Source organism: Eleutherodactylus coqui, chromosome 3 (assembly GCF_035609145.1).
Source record: "Eleutherodactylus coqui strain aEleCoq1 chromosome 3, aEleCoq1.hap1, whole genome shotgun sequence".
NCBI lineage: Eukaryota > Metazoa > Chordata > Amphibia > Anura > Eleutherodactylidae > Eleutherodactylus > Eleutherodactylus coqui.
The window spans coordinates 33,133,396-33,157,214 of NC_089839.1; the positions used below are offsets into that span (position 1 = coordinate 33,133,396).

Here is a 23,819-nt window from a genome sequence, read left to right on the forward strand (position 1 = left end):
TGGGCTGTCTAAAACGTGCCCGTCTAGTAATATATTAATATTCTTTAGTCCGTTAAAATAAACAAAATTATTTCAATTTAAAAACAATTATTATATATTTTTTTGAATTATAGCTATTTTAAAAGTGACTAAGAAAACATAACGAGGCGCTGTAGTTAGAGGATTTCTTACAGGCAGCTTAAAGGACAGCCCTGGTCTTCAGAAAACGTTGTCCGTGTCAGCTATGGGCGGAGCGGCTGTGTTTGGGTCGGTGAGTGTCAGTACACACTTGTTGGGTTGCTGCGATGTCGTCGCCGCTGGAGAAACCGCAGATCATCGCGCACGTCCAGAAGTCGGTGAATTACACCTTGTTTGACTGCAAATGGATCCCGCGCAGCGCCAAGTTCGTCTGTCTGGGGAATCTGCCGAGGGGGAGCGGGATCATGCAGATCTATGAGATCCAGCACGGGGAGGCCAAGCTGGTCCGGGAGGTGAGCAGCACGGCGGTCGGGGTAGCATTGCTGTGCAGTGTGTGTTGGCCGATCGTTCGCACGTTTGTATTGTATTTGTGTATAAACGTTGCTATGGAAACGGGGAACAGCAATAACTGCCACATGGACGGGGAAGAGATGAGATGGGGAAGGATAAAGGGGGAGTCATGGCTGCAGCACGGGGAAAAATCCCCTTATTATAGGAGCGGATTGAAAAATTACATCAATGGGCATAAAAATGGGAGTAACCCCTTAGTGGCCGCAGGACGCCTTTGTATGGCGGTCACTAATGGGCTTTAAACCTGCGCATACATCTTCGATGGATTGACTGACGGCCAGGCTCCTGCCCTAACCTCCAGGAATGGAGAAACCGTCAATCTTAGTACCTTAACCCCTAACATGCCACAATCAATAGATGACATGGGGGTGAGGGGTCTTTGTGTCACCCATCGGTAACCCGCAGTGCAATCGCAAATTACCAGTAGGTTCCCATGGCAGCTGGAAGCTTGACAAAGGCCTCCATGTTTGCTATGTAACGTGTCCGATTAGGCCCCGCCTCCGGCAGAAGGTGCTGTCATGGGCTTAGTAGAATGCAGTACATAAGTAATGCGGTGTACTATCCTAGCGATCGACATATCGCTTATTCATCACAAGAGCGATATTCTCACGCAAGTTTTGTACGACGCAAACAACCCCCCCCCTCCCCCCCAGCATGTTCTGTTTGTTGAGTCCGCCGTGGAACGCCTCGCCCAATGTTTTCAATAGGACCATGAACCCATCCCGCTATAGGATGTACAGTTATGTCCCGCAGGTATGTATGAGGAGAGATCGCACGGCTATCTCTCTTCATACATCGCGGGTGCTGGCTGTTACAGCCGACGCTCGGCGGCAACACCTGCAATCGGCCGTGCGAGTGATCGGGGCTGTTAACTCTTTAAATGCTGCTGACAATTCTGATGTTCGGAGGTCCCGTTCGCCCCCCCTCCCGCCTTGAGATCGCAGGGAGCCATGCGGTTGTCACGGCAGCTGGGGGCCTCCTAAAGGCCCCAGGGCTGTAATGTCAGAATGCCTATCAAGCCATCCCCGTGGTGTGGCTTGATAGGCTGCCTGTCAGAATGCAAGTATGATGTAATGCTACGGCATTACATCATACTGCAGGAGCGATCAAAGCATCACATGTTGTGGTCCCCCAGGGGGGCTAAAAAAAAAAAAAGAAAAGCAAAAACAAGAACAATAAAGTTTTACTCATTGCAAAATAAAAAGTAATAAAAGTTTTTAAATCACCTCCTTTTGCCACATTTACAATAAAAGGATCTAAATAATAAAATAAAAATACATATTTGGTATCGCCGCGTCCGTAAAAGTCCGATCTATCAAAGTAACGCATTGTGTACCCCGCGCGATAAACGTCGTCAGAAAGAAAAAGAAGAACGCCCGAAATGCGCTTTTTTGGTCACCCTGTCCCCAAGAGAAAGTGCAATAAAAAGCGATCAAAGGGTCGTATGAATTTAAAAATGACTACAGGAAACTACAAGACGTCCCGCAAAAAAGGAGTTATTGTGGGCAGAAGATGGCGGCAGAAAATAATAATAAAAAAAAATGTCTTTGAAAAAAAATACTAGTAGTACAGCAAAAAAATAAATAAAAAAAAATTAAGTTTGGTATCGTAGCAATCGTACCGACCCGTAGAATAAAGTTATCAGGTGATTTATTGTCACAGTTGGTGCGCCGTAGAAACAAGACGCACCAAATGATGGCGGAAGTTGTTTTTTTTCTTTCATTTTACTCCAGTTTGGATTTTTAAAAACTTTTTCAGTACATTATATGGTACATTAACCCTTTCCAATCCACTGTCTGACCTCTGAAGACATTATGATTTAAGGCTGTACAGCTCCGATGTTGGAAGACGTTCGTCGGGGTTCTCTTACTGTATATCACCAGCCTCTCTGCTGTCGGAGCCTATTCAATGTGTCACCTCATGCAGTACTGGCTTTAGCCAGCAGATAGCGCCGTTGTATAACGGCAGAAAAAGAATAAGCCCCCTAGGAAAACCAGGATACAAATTGGATTGGAAAGGGTTAAATAGTACCACTAAAAAATACAACTCGTCCCGCAAACAACAATCCCTCATACAGCGACGTCGATGGATGAATAAAGGAACTACGTTTTTTTTAAATGGGGGGGGAGGAAAAAAAGGGCCGCGTGATTAAGGGTTTAAAACACGTTGCGTGCCGTGCGAGGGGCATTTGAGTTCGATGCGACGTTTCGAATTGAAGTCAATGAGAAGCGCTTGCGATTTTCTGACGCCCGTGAGGATCGCAATTTTACAGAAGTGATGCGATTTTTGAAACAAATGCCCAATATCACGTTCGCCTGTGTGAATAAGCCCTCGGGGACTGTAGAATTGCGTAAAAAGTAAAAAAAAAAAGGTCAATAAAGTTTTTAAAAAATTACAAAATCATAGAAAAGGGCAGTATGGGCAGACCGTCCCTCCACCGCTGCGGGGTCTCATAGCAGTCTGGCTACGTTTCTCTGCGGATCCGATTTTTGCGCTCTTTTTAACACCGGAGTCTCTCCTCTCTATTTCACGTAGGCCTGTGTCACTCGGGCGTTTTTGCGCACCCAATACACAGTGAATAGATTGATTTCAATGGGTTCGTTCACGTGAGCGTATATTGCGCACGCAGTTCGTTCATGCAAGAAAATACACAGCGTGCCCTATTTTCTTGTGCATTGGCCTTCGAAAATGGCGCATATTGACCGAATTAACTTAATTGGCCATTTTAATCAATGGAAGCATGGGTGCGTGTTTTTTGCGGCGCACAGAATATACAGCGGAAAACACACAGGCGTGCGCCCATCTCGCAAATACGCAGCACGAATGCACACGTAAATGCGTTTGTCTGTGTGAAATCGGCGTGAGGGCGGGCTCAGACGAGCGTAATACGCTGTGAATGGCGTTAGTGAAAGTACATTGATTTTCCGTAGATACGCAATTACATACGTGCGGCGATCCTACGCAATTTTGCTACGTGACAGCAGGAAATAAGCAAGCGCAGTGCAGATGAAGCGTTTTACAACACGCTTGTGTGAGCCCGGCCTTGGGGTGCATTCACACGGTCGGATGCGTATTGCGGCCCATGGATATGTAGCGTGCGGTAATGAGCCGAAACACGTTCGTACTCTGCGCATATTTTTTCACACAGACCCGCACTAAATCGCATTAATTTTGTGCCTAAATGCGCAGGTTTCCTACGTATTTACGCACACGCCCAAAGGCCTACTACAATGCAGAATGCACACCAAGATAGGACGGTCGCATGAAAAACGCGCAGCTGAAAATGAACCCATTAAACCCAATCGTCTCCATTCACTGCGTATCACGTGCGTATTTACGCCCATGCGAATGAGCCCCCAGACACGGCGGCACTGTAACTATTCGCTGTTCCAGCCCCTCCATACTAAGGAACGACAAGTTGCGCATTTAGACACGTCGCTTGGCTGCAGCGTACTCGACTGCGCTCATCAGAATGATTCCTGACATCCTCCTCTGACCCCTTTGGGCAATGAGTTGTGTTCACGGAATTTCCCATTCCTCGATCGCGCCATTCTCTGTATACTCTCCGCGCAGCTACACGGGGTATATTGTACTTGTAAGCGGAAAAGCGCATGTGTAAATAGACCCCATTGTTTTCAATGGGTCTATCGGCGCACAATTTAAAAATTTTTTTTGCGTCTGCAATGCACAAAATATGCGCGAGAAACTCGCTGGTGTGTAAGCACCCTAAGGGCGCCTTCACACGTGCGGGAAAATTGGGAGAGTGAGTAAAAATGCAGAATTATGAAACCAATGATTTTTAATGGTTTCCTTCACTGATGCGATGTTGTGAGTAAAAAAAAATCACGGCGTGTCCTATCTTTCTGCGTTTTGCGTTTTGGTTTTTTTTTTAATCTCCCATGTTTCCCTATGGAGCCTCCTTTTTATCGCAGCGCACAAACAAGCGATTTTAATATTAGAAAGTCCTATTGAATTTTGCTAATAAAATCGCGGTGATAAAAACGTGTGAGAAAATCGCGAGCGTCAATGATGACTTTGCGAGAAAAAGCAGCGCTGACGCTGAAAAATCGCAGGAAAAAAGACATGATTTTGTAGCGATTTTTGAGCGCCAAAATCGCAATCGCCAATGTGGAACTTTCCTAAGGATGTATTCACACAGGGGCGACTTTCACGCGTCCGTTCTGTCCGATAGCGATACGGGCGGAGCTCGTATGTGACACCTCGCAGCAGCTTATCTCCAAGAGGGAAAAGGATCGGTCTAATGGACATCCAAGTGACCGACGAGAACACGGGGCGCGGTCAGTCCCGCGCAGACGAGGCCGGGACATCTCCAGGCTTTGGACGTTCCCTCGTGAGGCACGGAGGGGAATACTTTCCCATTACAGTAAATAACCCGTAAGACGATGGATTGAGGAGAGAGCGCGCTTTCTTGTGTTCTGCCTCCGGCATGTTCTGCTCCTTTCCTCCGTTGCTAGGCAACAAGCAGCCGTCTTCTTTCTGAGCGTATTATTATTTTGAGTCTGTTCCCCGTGTAACACCGCACTGAGGGTTATATCGTACCAGAGAAAAAGTCTCGGGAAGGAAGATTTTCTCAGTCTTGGTCATCCTCGTTCCCACCGACACAAATCCGGGTGAAAAACACATCGCGCCCGGCATGCAGTTCCATCTCAGGCAGATATGTAATGGATGAGAGTTGTGGTGATTAGATGGATGGTCTTGTCACCTGAGGCCCTAATAGTGGTTCCCCCTTGGCTTACAAAAGGCTCTCGGAGGCTCCTTGTGTGTAGTGACCTCCTCTTCCGCTTGTGTAGAGCTTGTTGACCACTGGATGGCTCTACGACGCAGAGAAGAGATGTCACCCGTTACCAGAGTCTGAGAGGGGCGCATTATTGGGAGGTGAGAAGCTGGATGGTCGTATTAATGAATTGTCCCCCACCGGCCATTCTGACCAGACTGTTAGGAGGTGTTGGGGCCAGTGGATGGGGGCTCACAAGGTGACCGGGCTTGAGACCCCCTACAGACCACCAGTAGAGAGGAGCATCTGACCAGACTGTTAGGAGGTGTTGGGACCAGTGGATGTATGAGAGCACACAAGGTGACCGGGCTCAGGATGCCCCCTACAGACCACCGGTAGCGAGGAGCGTCTGACCAGACTGTTAGGAGGTGTTGGGGCCAGTGGATGGGGGCTCACAAGGTGACCGGGCTTGAGACCCCCTACAGACCACCAGTAGAGAGGAGCGTCTGACCAGACTGTTAGGAGGTGTTGGGACCAGTGGATGTATGAGAGCACACATGGTGACCGGGCTCAGGATGCCCCCTACAGACCACCGGTAGAGAGGAGCGTCTGACCAGACTGTTAGGGAGTGTTGGGACCAGTGGATGTGTAAGGGCACACAAGGTGACTGGGCTCAGGACGCCCACTACAGACCACCAGTATAGACGAGCGTCTGACCAGACTGTTAGGGAGTGTTGGGACCAGTGGGGGTCTGAGGGCACACAAGGTGACCGGGCTCAGGACGCCCAGACAGACCACCAGTAGAGAGGAGCGCCTGACCAGACTGTTAGGGGGTGTTGGGACCAGTGGATGTGTGAGGGCACACAAGGTGACCAGGCTCAGGACGCCCCCTACAGACCACCAGTAGAGGACTGTCTGACCAGACTGTTAGGGGGGTGTTGGGACCAGTGGATGTGTAAGGGCACACAAGGTGACCGGGCTCAGGACGCCCCCTACAGACCACCAGTAGAGAGGAGTGTCTGATCATCCAACAAGCCCCAGCAGCTCCAACTCTTTGTTGTCCGCCATCCAGAGACAGGTAGTGCCATCGTTACACCCCTGTGTCTGTCGGAACCATTTCCAGGCGCTTGCCTGACGGACATTTGGTCTTACGGCCCCCATTACCTGTACAGCCTCTGACCTCCACCATCGCCTCTGTTTGCAGTAGTGTTGTGAATGGTGAAACTGGACGCTGCAGAGCGGATCCGTGGTGTCTTCATGGACAAACCCATGTTTAGTTTAGGCCATGTTTATACCTGGAGACCTCAGTATGAGCGCCTCAATCCTGCCTTTGCTGTGGAGTGGCACACTGCATCCTGCTGGTGTGATGGTCTGGGGGGCCATAGTATACAACAGTCTGTCACCCCTAGAAGTCCTCATGTAGCTGTGCAACTGAAAAAATATAAAAAGTTATGTTTTTGTTTTTTTTAGTCAGAAGGAAAAAAGGAAAATAACAAAAACAAAAATGGGCAGCAAGAAGGGGTTAAGAGTCTTAATAGATGAGATGTTGAAGTTTTCTCTTTTTTTTCTTCATTTTTTTATCTACTTTTCTGCAGTTTTCTCCAAATCCCCCACTTTCCTTCCCAGAATCATCCCACTAAATTATAACATTTGCTGTCTCTATTGAGCTCCCCCTAGTGGTGGCAGAAAGAGTATAATTTTCCTTTCTCCTAAGCTGTAGTGATGAGGATGTGCTTGTTTCTGTAGGTTTTGGGTATACATTCTCAGATGACCTACATTAGTGGATGAGGACCCCTTCTGCTTGTCCGGACGCCCCCTGTAGCCACAATCTTCTTATTAATATTTCATTTTCATGGCGTCTCTGGTAATCTAATGTGAGCTGTTTGTGGGGCGGATCTGTCATATTCTTGTGCCGGCTCAGGATTATGCAGAAGTCCCTACAGAACATAATAACATGTTTTGATTTTGTTGACTCCGGCGCTGCGGGACGATACAATTCTATGGGGAGGATTCGCAAAAACTTTCTTGGTTTTACTAGGCCAGCGGGGACGTAATTAGACGCGTAAACACTTCTGAGCTCACCAGACTTCTAAGAAGGGTAGTCGCCTCGGCGTGTAGCGGTTCTGAGCGTTTGTGATGTCGATTTATGGGGGATAGGAATTTTTTAAAATATTCTACCCGCGGCCACGTTTAGTTTTTTGTACCACGTAAACAGGCTATTGATAGGAAATTGGCATCTTAGCTGTTTGCCAAAGAAAATACAGCTTCCTTGTTGAGTGGAGGAGTAATTCCCAGCTCGGAGGTGCCAGCTACTAGCAATAGGGCAATACAGACAGGGCTATGCTTACAGGTAGCTGACTGGCACTGGGATTTCCTGCTTTGAGAGATGCAGAAAGAGCTGCTCTGTTCAGTGTCCGGACACAGAACTGTTTTCTTGGTTGTGTCTTATGGAGAGTGATGAGGTTCACAATCCTTTACAGGCTGAACTAGATGGACATTGTCTTCATTCGGCCTTACATACTATGTTACTATGTAAAGAAATGAGTGGGCTTGAAAAAGGATGTGAGCCCACCATATTCCGTCTCCATATAACATACAAGTCTGTAATACCGCAGGTGGTGACTTCGAGTCATCGGGGCTCCGCGGGCCTCTGTACCGGTTCTATGCACAGGACTCTACTGTGTGTAATATGGCAAGTTTACTTAGTCCAACTGTACTTTCTAAAAAAACGTTTGCTTGATGGGGGTCCGGCCGCTGACACACACGCCGATCACTAGAGTGAAGTAGCAGAAGCACTTACCCGAGCGCTGTCTCTGCTCACTAGTAAAAGTTGGGCTCAATACAAAGTCTATGAGCCCATCTGCAGCTAGCGAGCAAAAGCAGCTGATGAGCACTTCTGGCGTTCTGTTCTAGCCCTCAGAGGGGTCAGAGCAGCCGGACCCTCACCAATCAAAACTACTGCCATGTTCCTAAGTGTTTTTTAAAATACAGTCTGTCTGTATTTTGCTTCTGCAATGCAGCAAGATAGCAGAATAACCTCACCAGAATGAAGCTCATAACATAAATCCAGCACCAGAACCAAGCTCATAACATAAATCCAGCACCAGAGCCAAGCTCATAACATAAATCCAGCACCAGAGCCAAGCTCATAACATAAATCCAGCACCAGAGCCAAGCTCATAACATAAATCCAGCACCAGAGCCAAGCTCATAACATAAATCCAGCACCAGAGCCAAGCTCATAACATAAATCCAGCACCAGAGCCAAGCTCATAACATAAATCTAGCACTGGATCCAAGCTCATAATATAAATGCTGCAACAGAACGAAACGCATAACATAAATGCAGCAGGAACCAACTTCAGTATGTCAATACAAGTCCAGAACCAAGCTTATATTATAAATGCAGCACCAGAACCAAACTCATAATATATATGCAGCACCAGAACCAAGCTTGAATCATAAATATAGCACCAGAACCAAGCTCATAGTATATATGCCGCACCAGAACCAAGCTCATAATATATATGCAGCACCAGAACTAAGCTCATAATATATATGCAGCACCAGAACTAAGCTCATAATATATATGCAGCACCAGAAGCAAGCTCATAATATATATGCAGCACCAGAACCAAGCTCATAATATATATGCAGCACCAGAACCAAGCTCATAATATATATGCAGCACCAGAACCAAGCTCATAATATACATGCAGCACCAGAACCAACTCATAATATACATGCAGCACCAGAACCAAGCTCATAATATACATGCAGCACCAGAACCAAGCTCATAATATACATGCAGCACCAGAACCAAGCTCATAATATACATGCAACACCAGAACCAAGCTCATAATATACATGCAGCACCAGAACCAAGCTCATAATATACATGCAGCACCAGAACCAAGCTCATAATATAGATGCAGCACCAGAACCAACCTCATAATATACATGCAGCACCAGAACCAAGCTTGTATCATGAATATAGAACCAGAACCAAGCTCGTATCCTAAATACAGCACTAGAACCAAGCTCGAATCATAAATACAGCACTAGAACCAAGCTCAAATCATAAATACAGCACCAGAACCAAGCTCGTATCATAAGTACAGCACCAGAACCAAGCTCGTATCATAAATACAGCACCAGAACCAAACTCATAATATATATACAGCACCAGAACCAAGCTCATAATATATATGCGGCACCAGATCCAAGCTCGTATCATAAATATAGTACCAGAACCAAACTCATAGCATAAATGCAGCATGACTCAACTTCAGTATGTCAATACAATGCCAGAACCAAGCTGATATAATAAATGCAGAACCAGGATCAAGCTCACAACACAAACAGAGCACCAGAACCAAACCATAATAGAAATGCAGCACCATAAACAAGCTTGTAACATAAATGTAGCATGAACTAACTTCAGTATGTCGATACAATACCAGAATCAAACTCATATAAATACAGTAGCAGAGCTAAGCTCTTGTGTTGCGGGGCTGACAGCAGTAACTCAGAACATCAGAGGGGAGGAGGAGGATTCATTTAGCAGGACGCCGCCACATGGAAAAAGAAATTCATCTGGCCAGGCGGACCTAACGGGGGAAATCCCCCCAAGCCTATCTCTCTCTGGTGCGCCCCCTATAAGCTGGTGCCCTATGCTTAGCCTAAGCTGGCGACATAGCTATCATTACTGCATGGTGTGGGGTGCTGATGTTTGTTCATGGGGTATAAGTGTAGGTGTTTTTGATAGTTAACTTTTTTTTTTTCCGCTGTCAAATGTTTTTTTTTTTCTTTTTTCCCCCCCCCCCGTTTACTAATATACTGTTTTTATTGGATAGATTGAAAAGCCAAAACCCTTAAAATGTGGAACCTTTGGAGCGAGTTCCTTACAGCAAAGATACTTGGCCACCGGGGACTTCGGGGGAAATCTCAACGTCTGGTAAGTTGGCAGCCATCTGATGTTGTGTGCCCTACGAGAATCTAAACTACATATAGAGGACGCCCGCCGGGAACCGCCATACGGCATAAGTGATCAAACGATCGCAAATACAAATCCTCTATGGGGACTAAAAAAATAAACTTAAAATAAGTGAAAGATAAAGTTTTTATTATTATAAAAAATAAAGGATACAAAAAGTAAAAAAAAAATAAAAATTCTGTATCCATGATAGAAAAAAAAACATATTCGCTATCACCGCATCCAAAAAAAAGTCCGATATCGCGCTCAGGAACGTGCGATGTGTCAAAAACGCCTCCCATCACTACAGTACAGTTCGATTGGCAAGTGGAAACCTCGCATCGCCCTCGCAGTCACCTCGCTCGCTGTGTGATGTGTTTTTCGGCTCTAGTGAAAACAATGGGCGATGCGTTCCGAGGAAATCAGCTGGTCAAAATCCGCAGAATTTTCTGCGGATGTTTCCGCCCTGCGTGAGCGTACCGTACAATAGAAATAACGCAGCGTTCCGTTTCACTTTCATTTGCCTGCCGTTCCATGGAAAAAAATATATATATAAATTTGTTCAAAACGTGAATCTAAGCGCTGATGCGAACCGGCGCCGGTCTGGTACCAACCCGCCAGGCGTGCTAAATCAGCGGTAAGTGCGATTCCATCACATGCTGGCAGCTTGTAGTGCAGTTGCTTCCTTAGAGCATCAGCAATGTCAAACATCGCCATCTGCTGGCGGAAGTGGCAAATGACCTCAGAATGTGGCAACACAATGAAGCGTCCGGCTACAATACAGCGCTACTGAATAATTGATGGCGTTACATCGACTGCTGCGCTTTGCTTTTATTTGCAGTGTTAAAAGTTTATTTGTTGCCAAACGCGGGAGCTGCGGGCGAAACTTGTGTGTTACAATTAAAGGGGATGTGTTACAATTAAAGGGGATGTCTGAGATATTTAAAAAAAAAAAAAGTTAGTTCAACCTTAGCCCCCCACACCATCCCTATTCCCATCCCCATCCCCATCCCCTGGAAGCGGCCCCTTTCTTACTCCGCAGATGTGATGCAATACCGGATTCGGCGCACGGAGAAGCGTTATGCCGTTTCTGAAGAATAAACTCGGACCCTTTTACCTCCGATCTAACAGGATGGGGAAGAAGTGACTGATCGATGGGGGTTCAACTGTTGGGACGTCCACCAATCATGAGACGGGAGCCCCCCCGACCCCCTTGTACGATGGAGCATCAGTCAAGCATGTACATTGCCACTCCAATCATGAGCCAGCTGGAGATGGCCGCACGCTCGCCCGCCGTTATATTCATACTGGGGGACACAGGAGTCTTATTCTTGTCCTAGCGGTCCATCCCTCCCCCCACCAGACACTTACGCCCTATCGTTTGCGCAGGGGATACATTTATATCACAGCCCCTTTAACCCCTAAAGGACCAAACACTTTTTTGGTTGGCATCTGCTTTGGCTCATTTTCTTTTTTGTATATATATATTTTTATTTTATTCTGTAATTTTTTAAAACTTATTTTTGTAAAAAATTTTTAGGCATGTATGACCCCCATGACGTCCTATAACACCTCCTGGGGGTCATTCACATTGTCTTTTTTTTTTTCATACTTTTTCCCTGTAGCTGGGGAGTCCATAGGAACAACATCCATAGGAGCCCGAGTTACAGAGGGAAACATCCCCCCGGAAGTGACAATAATCACTGGCAGAGCTGATCTGGCTCTACTAGGACCCTGCAGCTCTGCTGTGGCAGCAGGCACCCGCGGTCACGTGATCGCCGGATCGGATAGAGGGAGTAACACTTTCGCTCTCTCTCTTCACTACACAGTGTTCATTGAGCGCTGTGTAGCCTTCAAGAGACATGGCAGAAGCTATTAAAAACCGCTCCCTCCTTCTCCTCCGGGTCCTCGGCTGACCTGACCTGCTCCATTGCAGAGGCTTTAATCCTGCGCCATATTTTTACTATTGCCCAGGACCAAGCACCGTAAATTTACAGTGCTTGGTCCTTAATAGGTTACAGGAATATTAGGGAATTGCTTTATAGGAGGATCAGAAAGAAGCCGCATTTAATAACATTTCCACCACTTGTTTTCCAGGAACCTGGAAGCTGCCGACACTCCGGTTTACTCTGTGAAAGGGCACAAGGAAATAGTCAACTGTATTGATGGAGTCGGAGGCTTAGGGATTGGGGAAGGAGCTCCAGAGATTGTAACGGGAAGCCGGGATGGTAAGTCATCAGTAGGATTCTGACACTTGTTTCTGGCTACCTATGGTCACCACTAGGGGGAGCCAGCTTCAGTTGTAGTGATTTATAGATCAGTCTTCAGTGCGCTGCTCTGGGGTAGAACCGGACTCCGGACCATCAGGTCAGTCCTGCTGATTTGCGCTTTTGCCATATTCCTCTGCTGGAAGTGGAATATCATGGAATATGATACATATGTGATAAACCTATAGGGGGCGCACCGCTGCCAGAAAATCCCTCCTCATAGAGAACACAACATTTGTGATTTTGTAAAGCAGTCATTTTACCTGTTTTTGCTGTATACCATCCTCCAACACAGAGGCCCTCTATACATGCCGCTTCTTTTCTCCAATCATAGAAGACCACAAGATTACATATAGTGACGTGTACCGGGTTAGTCGTCATCGCAGATATACACTCTTTGTCAAAAACACATTACGCCCCCTTGAAGAAGTTGTTGTTTAGCTGTAAAACGAGGCATGCGGTTCCATCTCAGGCAGATATGTAATGATGAGAGTTGTGGTCTGATCTGATGAACAGTCTTGTCACTGGAGGCCCTAGAAGTGGTTCCCCCGTTGGCCTATAAAAGGCTCTCTGAAGCTCCTTGTGTTTAGTGACCTCTTCTTCCTCTTGTGTGGAGCTTGTTGACCACCAGACACCTCTATGACGCAGAGAAGAGATTTCACCCCGTTACCAGAGGGGGGCGCATTATTGGGATGAGAGACACTGGATGGTCGTAGTGATGAATTGTCCCACCAGACCGTTCTGACCAGACTGTCAGGGGGTGTTGGGACCAGTGGATGTGTGAGGGCACACAAAGTGACCGGGCTCAGGACGCCCCCTACAGACCACCAGTAGAGAGGAGCATCTGACCAGACTGTTAGGAGGTGTTGGCACCAGTGGATGCGTGAGGGCACACAAGGTGACCGGACTCAGGACGCCACCTACAGACCACCAGTAGAGAGGAGCATCTGACCAGACTGTTAGGGGGTGTTGGGACCAGTGGATGGAGGCACACAAGGTGACTGGGCTCAGGACCCCCGACAGACCAGCAGTAGAGAGGAGTGTCTGACCAGACTGTTAGGAGGTGTTGGGGCCAGTGGATGTGTGAGGGCACACAAAGTGACTGGGCTCAGGACCCCCGACAGACCACCAGTAGAGAGGAGCGTCTGACCAGACTGTTAGGGAGTGTTGAGACCAGTGGATGGGGGCATACAAGGTGACTGGGCTCAGGACCCCCGACAGTCCACCAGTAGAGAGGAGCGTCTGACCAGACTGTTAGGAGTAGTTGGGACCAGTGGATGTGTGAGGGCACACAAGGTGACCGGGCTCAGGACGCCCCCTACAGACCACCAGTAGAAGCATCTGACCGGACTATTAGGGGTTGTTGGGACCAGTGAATGTGTGAGGGCACACAAAGTGAACGGGCTCCGGACCCCCGACAGTCCACCAGTAGGGAGGAGCGTCTGACCAGACTGTTAGGGGGTGTTGGGACCAGTGGATGGGGGCACACAGGGTGACCGGGCTCAGGACCCTCCCTACAGATGACCAGTAGAGGAGCATCTGACCAGACTGTTAGGGGGTGTTGGGAGCAGTGTATGTGTGAGGGCACACAAGGTGACCGGGCTCAGGATGCCAACTACAGACCACCAGTGGAAAGGAGCGTCTGACCAGACTGTTAGGGGGTGCTGGGACCAGTGGATGTGTGAGGGCACACAAGGTGACCGGGCTCAGGACCTCCGACAGAGCACCAGTAGAGAGGAGCATCTGACCAGACAGTTAGGAGGTGTTGGCACTAGTGGATGTATAAGGGCACACAATGTGACCGGGCTCAGGACGCCTGATAGACCACCAGTATACATGCCCACCGTCCCCGCTGATCAGACCGCACCCGTCCATGCGCTGTGCGATGTGAGTCACATCTGAGAATCTGAATTCATCTGAATGCAGCCTTAAAAGACCATTGGGCCGCCTTCCTTTTTTCTTGCACGTTAACGCATAAACGGAATAAAAGGGGTCAGTTTTTCACTGACCACCTTCGCGCTCGCTCATGTAAAGAGACCTTCGTGCTGCATTCGATCAGAGTTGCCCTTTCTTAGAAGCCTTGGTACTTTCTCCGATGCAAGTCTATCCCTATTATTATCTGACCTCCTCAGCCGGTTGTATCCCTGATCAGTACTGACCCCTTCATCCTTCATTCCCAGCTTCGGCAATAAGCCCTCTTTGTCACCCTCTGTGTGGCAAGACTAGCGCCATGGATGACCTCTAGATCATATCACACTGGTGCTCATCACATTATTTGTCATTCAATTAACACTTTACTCCCTTGACCGCCTTCTTTACAGGAACTGTGAAGGTTTGGGACACCCGGCAGCCAGACACCCCAGTTGCCAATATGGAACCAGTAGAAGGAGAAGCCAAGAGAGACTGCTGGACTGTAGCGTTTGGTAAGCAATATAAGAAGATGAGACTAGGAGTCCATATTTGGTCGTACCGTTGTCTTCTGGCTGAAGGCTCTTTTACACGGGACAATAAATTGTTCACTTTCCTGCATCCAGCGAGAATCTGAATGACTGTTCAGTGTAAAGGCACACCCCGACTGAATGACGAACAAGAATGCATTCGCTTCTTGTTTCCTTTCTGCATGCATAAAAGTGACTGACAGATCAGCCGTGTGAACAGGCAGTCGTTCAGTCATGAGTGACTGCCTGTTGACAGTGAATGGAGGCGGGAACGATCCCCGGCTGTTCCACCTCCATTCGCTGAGCGATGATGGTTCCTGTGTAAAAGCATCGGAAACGATTATCGCTAGGACGACCTGTCGGACATCTACGCCCGATAGGTCATGCCACGTAAAGGTCTTCACCACAAATGTTGCACAACCTCAGTGCTTTCCTAAGGAGGAAAGTTATGTGCAAGAATTCCAACCCCGACGGATAACTGCAAATAATGGGTTGCATTTTCATGCGAGTTTTGTGCATCTCGAATGCACAAAACTCGCATGAATTTCGCGCACCCTAAAGGCTCCTTCATACTGGCAAGGGCGATATAGGGCCACGAATCACGGCCCAATATCTCCCTCGCCATCCATGTGATACCTGTGGATGCAAGGCGTTTTCACTTGGAAAAGCCTCACATCACTGCGGGGATGAGGGACTCCCCTGCGGGGATGAAGGACTCCCCTGCGGTGGCTGTCACAGCCGCGGCAGAGGATCGCGGAGTCCTCCCGTTGTTTTCAATGGAAGATCTAGCATCGTGTTCACATTGCACATGGTGCGATGTTACCGCCGGCCCCATTGAGAGCAATGGGCGCTACGATGCAAGAGCATGCACAATATAGAACATGCCACGATTTCGTTTCCTGACTCACGGTGCAGTGTGGGAAAAAATCACTCGTGTATGACCCCACTCAAAAGAATTCGCAGCGCACAAATCTCGCGCAATTTTCTTACCCGTGTGAGGCCGGCCTTATAAGGATGTGTTCTTCTGTCCTGCTTTGAAAGCTTCAGTAATTTGTAATGTTTCTCTCACTTATACCCAAGGTCACGCTTACAACCAAGACGAGCGTGTTGTGTGCGCCGGCTACGACAACGGAGACATCAAGCTGTTTGACCTGCGCAATATGGCTCTAAAATGGGAGACCAATATCAAAAACGGGGTATGTGGGTTTTATTCTTTAACTCTGATTTTGGTCTCAGACGGGCCAGGATAGTGCTAGGAGAGAACATACTCGTGGTTGGATTCCAAGTGCTGTAGTGGCGCTCGCCGTCATGGGCCACCACCTTGGGTCATCGTAATAAGAAATCTCCCCCCTTTTCTCTGTTTTGCCCAGAGGGTTCCTTTTAAATGGTTTCCCCACAACTTAAAATTACTTCACGACCCCCTCTGTCCTTCCTGGTTGCTGCTGACTTGGACATGTGACTGCTCTAGCCAGTGTCTTTCTATAGCCAGTGATTGGCTGCAGCAGTCACATGTCCAGGTCAGCAGCAACCAGGAAGTACAAAGTGCTCATGAAGCAATTTTAAGTAATGGGAAAACCCTTTAAGCCCAGAATTAAAGAGTGTGGGAGGATCAGACCCAAATCCCTGATCGTGGGAACCATTGCAGCTGGATGGAGGGGGGGGGGGGGGGGTTGCATCCGTCTACACATAAATATAGGTTGGTCAATGGATTTGATGGGTGCACGAATCTTGCCTTCGCCTATATGAGCACAGCTCAGGAACTGAAGTGGTACGGCGCTTTCCTTGACCCAGCTCCACTTTGTTTTAGGAATGGTGAGAGGTCACAATGTTCAGACTCCAAAGATTGCACCTTCATTGCATATCCAAGCAAAATTTTCTTTAGATCCAAGGTGAAATCCGTGTCTTCCAACCGTACCGGATATTTCCAAGTTTCGGGTACTGTCTCGGGAGGCACACCCAGCGACCTGTATTCTCACTTGCTTACAATGGTAAGGCAGGGAGCCATTTGCTCTCTGCTGCACCCCTGGCAGGCACAGTGTGGTGATGTCATCACGCCGGCTGCGCTGAGCCATGACCGCAGTGACTGGAGGAGACCGGCAGAGTGATTTTTTTTAAAAACATTTTTTCCCCCTTGAAAGCAGGGTTGTGGGAATTTTCATTTCGTTGTTTTGAAAGCGAAGCACTTAGGAGGTATTCTAGTATTTGATGACACTTAAGGGGCATCAATAGGGGCGCATTTTCTGTGTAGGGGCTCTAAGAGGGACTCTATTGTGTGAGGGACATATTTACAGTGTGGCTAGGACTAAGGGGGCATATCATGTAGGGGGCATCACTAGAAGCACTTTTTTTTGTGCGTAGGCTCTAAGAGGGAATCTTTACTGTATGGGCAGCATCACTGCAGGCACTAAGGAGGCATCCTTATGTGTGGTGCCCTAAGGAGGCTTCCTCACAATTTGGGGACACTATTACTGGGTGCCATAAATAAAGGGCACTATGAAAGTATGTGGGGCACAAAGGGACACTATTGCTTTGCGGGGCACTAGGAGGGCACCATTACTGTGGGGACTGGGTGGTATTGGGTGGGTTAGAAGCATAGTTGAAATGGCTTGTCTGCTCTCTACAGCTTCTTACAGTTTTTTTAAATTAGGTACAGAATAGGAAATCATACAATTTTTTGATAGACGGGTATTTAAATTTCTGCTCACATCCCTTTGTTCTACCAGTGCAGCGATCGCTCTTCTACACCGCAGAATGGTATAGTCCTTGGACAGGTCTGTCCAAAGTAATGGCCATCAGTTACGTGATCCCAGTCTTTCGCTCACACTGATCAGGTATCTAAAGGGTGAATAGCAGATTGCTGAGTAGCAGAACTCACACAGTGTTACTACCTGCAGCAGCGTCATGTCTGTGGAGGAGCAGACAGAGGAAACTGGGAGAAGAATATAAGAGCTGCTCCTCCAGACATGACGCTGCTGCAGGTAATATACCGTGTAAGTTCTGCTTATCAGTAATTTAATATTCACTTATTAGGTACCTGATCAGTGTGAGTTGAACACCAAGGGGTCACATGGCATGTTTGGTGGGTCTCATGTAGCCATTACTATGGACAGCTTAGTCCATGGACTATAGCAATTGTTGATCTGGCCCCAGAATAGGTCATCAATACTTGATCGGTATGGGTACATCACTCGGCATCAACTGTTTGCGATCAGTGTAGGAAGCAGAGAGTGCCGTCAGCATTGCAGTGGTCTGGGTTGGTATTGCAATGTCAGCACTATCTGCTTCCAGCACGGGCAGCGGCTCCAGGAAACAGCTGATTGATAGGGATTGCAAGCGAAAGCCTCCTGCTAATTGACTATTGATGACCTATCTTCAAGATAGGTCATCAATAGTAAAAGTCCTGGAAAACCCCTTTAAGCGATATTGCTACTATTGTTTCAGGTCTGCAGTTTGGAGTTTGACAGAAAGGATATCAATATGAATAAATTAGTTGCCACATCCTTGGAAGGCAAATTCCACGTGTATGACATGAGGACACAACACCCAACGAAAGGCTTTGCATCCGTGACCGAAAAGGTAATCCTCCATTCTACTCTATTGTGATAAGACTTTTAGGGTGCAATCACATTGGGAAAGGGGGAAGCACCAAAATCCAGACTATTTGGTGTGAAATCTGCTACAGATCTGCACCATAATCCCCATTTAATCTGCCACATGTGAATACACCCTTATGGCATACAAGTCTGAATGATGAATGCGTCACCTATCAGAAGACCGTTGTACTGTTTGAGACTGGCAAAGCACAGGGGATGAGAAATGAGCAGAGTCCACCATAATGGGGGAAGGGATTTGTATAGCGCCAACTTATTCTGCAGAGCCTTCAAGTAATTTATTTATTCCCCCCCACCCCCACCTTCCACCAAGCTGGGTAGTCATTTTACCAACCTTGGAAGGATGGAAGGCTGAGTCAACCTTGAGCCTGAACCATGCAGGGATTGAACCCGCAACCTTCAGGTCGTGAGCGAGAGCTTAGGACTGTATTATGCACTCTGCGCCACATAAGGCACATAGGCACATAATGTAGATGTGTGACACATTCTGTTAGAGGTGAAGTGCATGACACAAAGGTTCAAGGAAGACCAATGAGAAAATCCATGTGTCATGCAGCGCCCCTCAAGCTTGCACTGGGTATTACACAGTGTATGAGTTCTGCAGACTGAAGGCATTAAAAGATCCAGCACTGAAGATAAAGGTGAACAGATCCATCAGACTCTATGACCTGTTGAGCCGATAAGCCATAAGGATCTTGGGTGGAAACCCCCTTAGAGCTCAATGCCAGTCATCTACTTTTTGCGTTCAAGCTTGGCGTACAGTTCTGTTATATACTGCAGTATGTTCCATATTGCACATTTTTCTTATATTTTTCTACAATTGTAACTGGAAATGATGAAATTTTTTTTACATTAGGCGCACAAGTCTACCATCTGGCAAGTCCGGCATCTGCCACAGAACAGAGATGTCTTTATGACTACAGGAGGGACTGGAAGTCTTCATCTCTGGAAATAGTGAGTACAGCGATTCATTCTGTGACTAAAGCCATATTTATGACATGCAGTCAAATGTCACAGTCAGCAAAGCCCCAGACAGTCCAAGTATTTCATGTGTTTTATCTCAAACACACCTGATGCAAGTAATGAGGACTTTGATTAGTTGCACCAGGTGTGCTTGAGTCAACACCTGATTTTCAAAAACGTGCACTTCTGAGGAATTCTATTTAGGGGGTTCAATAATTCTGTGATCGCAGTAGTCATTAAGGCCGAATGCACACAGGCGGGTTTGAATTGCGGACCCGGAGCGGGCGATCGCCTTCAGATTCCGCAGCAAATACCGGCCATAGCATGCTACGCAAAAGTGATTCTTCACGTACACGAGTGGAAAATGAGCCGTTTTCTCTCGCGGGTGAAACATCGAAGCATGCTCCATTTTCTTGCGGTTCCCGCACGGACGGCTTCCATTAAAGTCAATGGAAGCCGTCCGACCCGCGGCCGTTCGCAGTTGACATTGCGGATGGGCCACGGGAAAAGCAGAAGTTTAAAGGAAAAAATCTGCACTGTGCATGTCTGATGGCGAGCTGTGCGGACCATCCGCAGTACAGAGAAGCTGGAAGAAGACAGGCCCACACGGACACTGCCGAAGAAGACAACAGGTACGCAGGGTCACTTCCGGATTTCCTGCGGTATTCCACAGCCAGAATCTGCCGTGTGCTTTTAGCCTGAAATTGGCATTCCATGGTGACCACTATTTCTAGGTTGACCACTATTGTTATAGGAAGCCATACTGGATTGTTTGGTGTAGCCATTCATTCAGTTTTCCTGCAAGGAAATCAGAGCTCGCCGTTAGGCGCTCATTCCCATCAAGTCATGTGTTCAGCTCTCCATCACTGAGAACTCCATTAACCTACAACAATTTGTCTTTCTTCTTAGTGAATATCCTGCTCAGCGGTCTCGGAAAGACTCGGACGGCGTGGATATGGGAGTGGCGGGAACCGTCAGCCTACTTCAGAACGTGACTCTCTCCACGCAGCCCATCTCTAGCATAGACTGGAGCCCCGATAAGAAAGGCTTGTGTGTCTCCACGTCGTTTGACCAGACTGTCCGGGTGCTGATTGTCACCAAGCTAAACAAACTATGATGTCACGGTTCCGCCACAGAGACAATTGCAATCCGTTTATTTTACACGTTTCTCTCTTCCGTTGAAGCTTTTTCAGGTTTATGATACCAAAAAAAATGTTCGTATTCTCCATCTCTCACGAGACTGAAGGCGAAATCCACCTAGAACGTCTTTTGACCTTAGTGGGACGCTTCTGCAGATGCCGTGCTAATCTGACCAAGGGTTATGGTGATGTGGGATTAGATGGAAGGTGCGACCCAACGAGAATCATCGTTCAGTGTCAGCCGGCATAAAATCATCGTTGGCTTCTCGTTGCGTTTAAACACATAGGAATGTGAAACGCTGAACGAGAAGCTCGCGATTCCCAATGATGATCTGCCTGTCTAAACACGCTACACAAGTGCGAACGAGCTGGCGATGACATCATAGCTCATTTGCTCGGTCAAAGAGAATCGTGCGGTTCTCATTTGATGTGAAAGGAGCATTAGCAGTTTTCAAGAGTCTTTCTGATGCCATTATGACAAGTCAAACAATATTTCTAGGGTGCCTTCACATGTAGCTGATGTAATGCGAATTTCTACAGCGAATCCACATCAAAGTGCAGATTTTGGTACAGATTTGCAGCAGATTGCCCCCTCCTCCATTGAATTCAAATTAAAGGGATGCAATCTGCTACAGAGCCACACCAAAATCTGCATGAGTTAGTGTGGATTAGCTACAGATTTTTTATCAGCTTGCACAGTAAATCAGGTGCGTTTGAAGGCACCCTTAGGGTATGTCTAGACAGGACGGAATATGCTGCGACATTTCCGCAGCAGATCCACAGCGTAAAATCTGCGTTAAAAAAACACACTATTTGCGGTGGTGTTTGACACTGATTTGGGTCTTTGGGTGCAATCACACATAGAAGACTTGCTCTGGATCTCAATGCAGATCTGCAGCAGATTTCACATTTTTCATTGACTTCAAATTGAAGGACCAAAATCTGCGGCACAATCTACAGCATAGGCTAGTTGTGCCCAAGAATCTTGGGTGCAACTCACATTGGACAACCATTGGTGTGCTGTCTGATTGGCGTGGACCGTGCACGTTGTGTGTCCTCTTTTGGTCTGGGATAGGGACTTCATTGGTCCATAAAAAAAAATTCCCTCCACATTGACTTTAATGGGTCTGCGTGCAGTCAATTACAAACATGGCCCAATCACAGCGCAGCTTTCATTTCCTATACTGGTGAGATATAATGAAAGCTGCGCCGTGATTGGTTGCTATGACAGATCTAAGGCAGATTTTCTTTTAGATAGCTTTCATAAGTGTGGGCTACTTTCCCGTGGCCGACCCTGTAAAGAAGACCCACTGTCCAAGCAAAGAAGGACCGAAGACGATGGTGCTTAATTAGCCTTCGAGATACACTGAGAATCTGCGGCTCCCCGTGTAACCATCAGCCAGAGAGCAAACCCTTATTTTAGTATCGGAATTTTCTCGATTTCCATTTTACTATGAAATCTTCGTGTTTTTACGGATGAGCCGTGTAGTCCCTTTTATATGATGAAAGTGCCTGATGTAGGACTTGTGTGTGAGCGGCTCCATAATGTCGTTCACATATAAAACTAATAAACCGTACATAAAGTACAAGTGTCATGCTTCTCTACCATAATTACGCCGCGCCGCCGTCTTTAGAGTCACTTTAGTATGTTGGGGAATTGCACCCTACTTTTCTATAGTTGTTCCTCCGTTCTGGCACGTGGAGGGCAGCAGGGTGGCATTTTCTCTTCATGAGGCTATCCAGCTGTATCGCACTCTGTTCACACTGAATTGGTAGTGGATATATTACTAGCATATCCATGGGCTGTGTCACACTTCTGGGAGGTCAGCTCTTCGGGGTCGCCATCTTCCTCCCTAAGATGGGTGGCACACACCTGGAAATACACTCCAAGACACCGGATTATGGTTTTAAAAGTGGTCCCAACCTGCTTTATTGTGCTTCACAGCAAACACATCGCACATTACAGTGCACAGACAATAAAGTAAATTCTGGCCGGCTAGCCACTTACTACACATTTTACCATCCCTTTGTCAGACCTAGCACCCAAAACTTCACAAGCCATAGATCTGCACAGTACTCTTACCCTATTGTATGCCATGGTCACTGCCATATGGCCTGTGTCACTCTCTAGCCAGGAGTCTGTCTCCTCCATAATGGGAGCCACAACTGAGTCTTGCACCTCTTTTTAACAAGCCAGCAGCAAAGCAGAGGAAACCTTTCTACCAAACACTTTCCTGAAATCTGGCCCCATAGTGGCTCCTCTGTCACAACTAATATACTGTAGACCAAACGTGCCAAAAGAGTGTTCCTTTGGCATATGTCTGGGCATTATACGTCAGGATACTTTGCCATATTTTACAATACAATGGCATCCATGAGGTATATGTTTTGGAATAAGCTGCCATCCATAAGAAATAACCCTACCTCTAGTCATTATATGACTTGTATCCCACATTTTATTAGCATGTTTCTCCTCCGCAGATTCGATCTCCAAATGTCAGTTTTCCCTGAGCTGGTGGGTGGAGACTGCTGCCATGATGATTCCCATACAGTGCACACAGAGAAAACAGATTCTGCTCCCTCTTTGTAGTACTACAGAGGGATAACATCATCATGCAGGACACTGTACAGCAGTACTGAGAAGTGGAGATGTGATTCTAGTAGCTGTGAGGGACCATAAAATACTTATTACCTATAACCATGTCTGTATGAGTCTTTCTTGCTCTACAGGTTCATCCTGCTCGAGCTCCTTTCCATAGACTTCGACGGGAGGTATTGGAGCAAAAATTGGTTTCAACAGTACAAATTTTAAATTAGTTTTCAGACCCCCCCCCCACCCTTTTTTTTTCTTGTTGATGGAATAACTCTAGTATGCATGTGAAGATCTATGGTAGAAGGCAGAGTCTGAAAATCCAGAGCTAGGGTTTGGTTCCATGGTAGCAGCAGGGTATACTGGGTTAGGGCTAAAACCACGGTCTTCAATTACTAATCAAAGATGGTCAAGCCTTAGGCTTTATTCACACGAGCGTATAAAGGCCGGCCATGAAATATACGCTACCATCTGATGCATTTGATTCCAATGCATCACATCAGATGGGCATATTTCCGTGGTGTAAAAGCGCACAGCCGGCAAAGATAGGGCCGGGCGGTTCTACGCCGGGTA

General features: G+C 47.2%; 1 protein-coding gene across 1 annotated transcript; it reads left to right on the plus strand.

Annotated features, from left to right (window-relative positions):
- The first annotated feature begins 217 nt into the window (after positions 1-217).
- On the plus strand, positions 218-22,245 carry DNAAF10 (dynein axonemal assembly factor 10). Its single transcript, XM_066595470.1, has 8 exons — positions 218-470; positions 10,120-10,220; positions 12,336-12,466; positions 14,827-14,928; positions 16,024-16,139; positions 18,385-18,519; positions 19,411-19,508; positions 20,427-22,245. Exons 1-8 carry the CDS (start codon positions 285-287, stop codon positions 20,632-20,634), a joined length of 1,077 nt encoding a protein of 358 aa, XP_066451567.1. The 5' UTR covers positions 218-284; the 3' UTR covers positions 20,635-22,245.
- Positions 22,246-23,819: the final 1,574 nt, after the last annotated feature.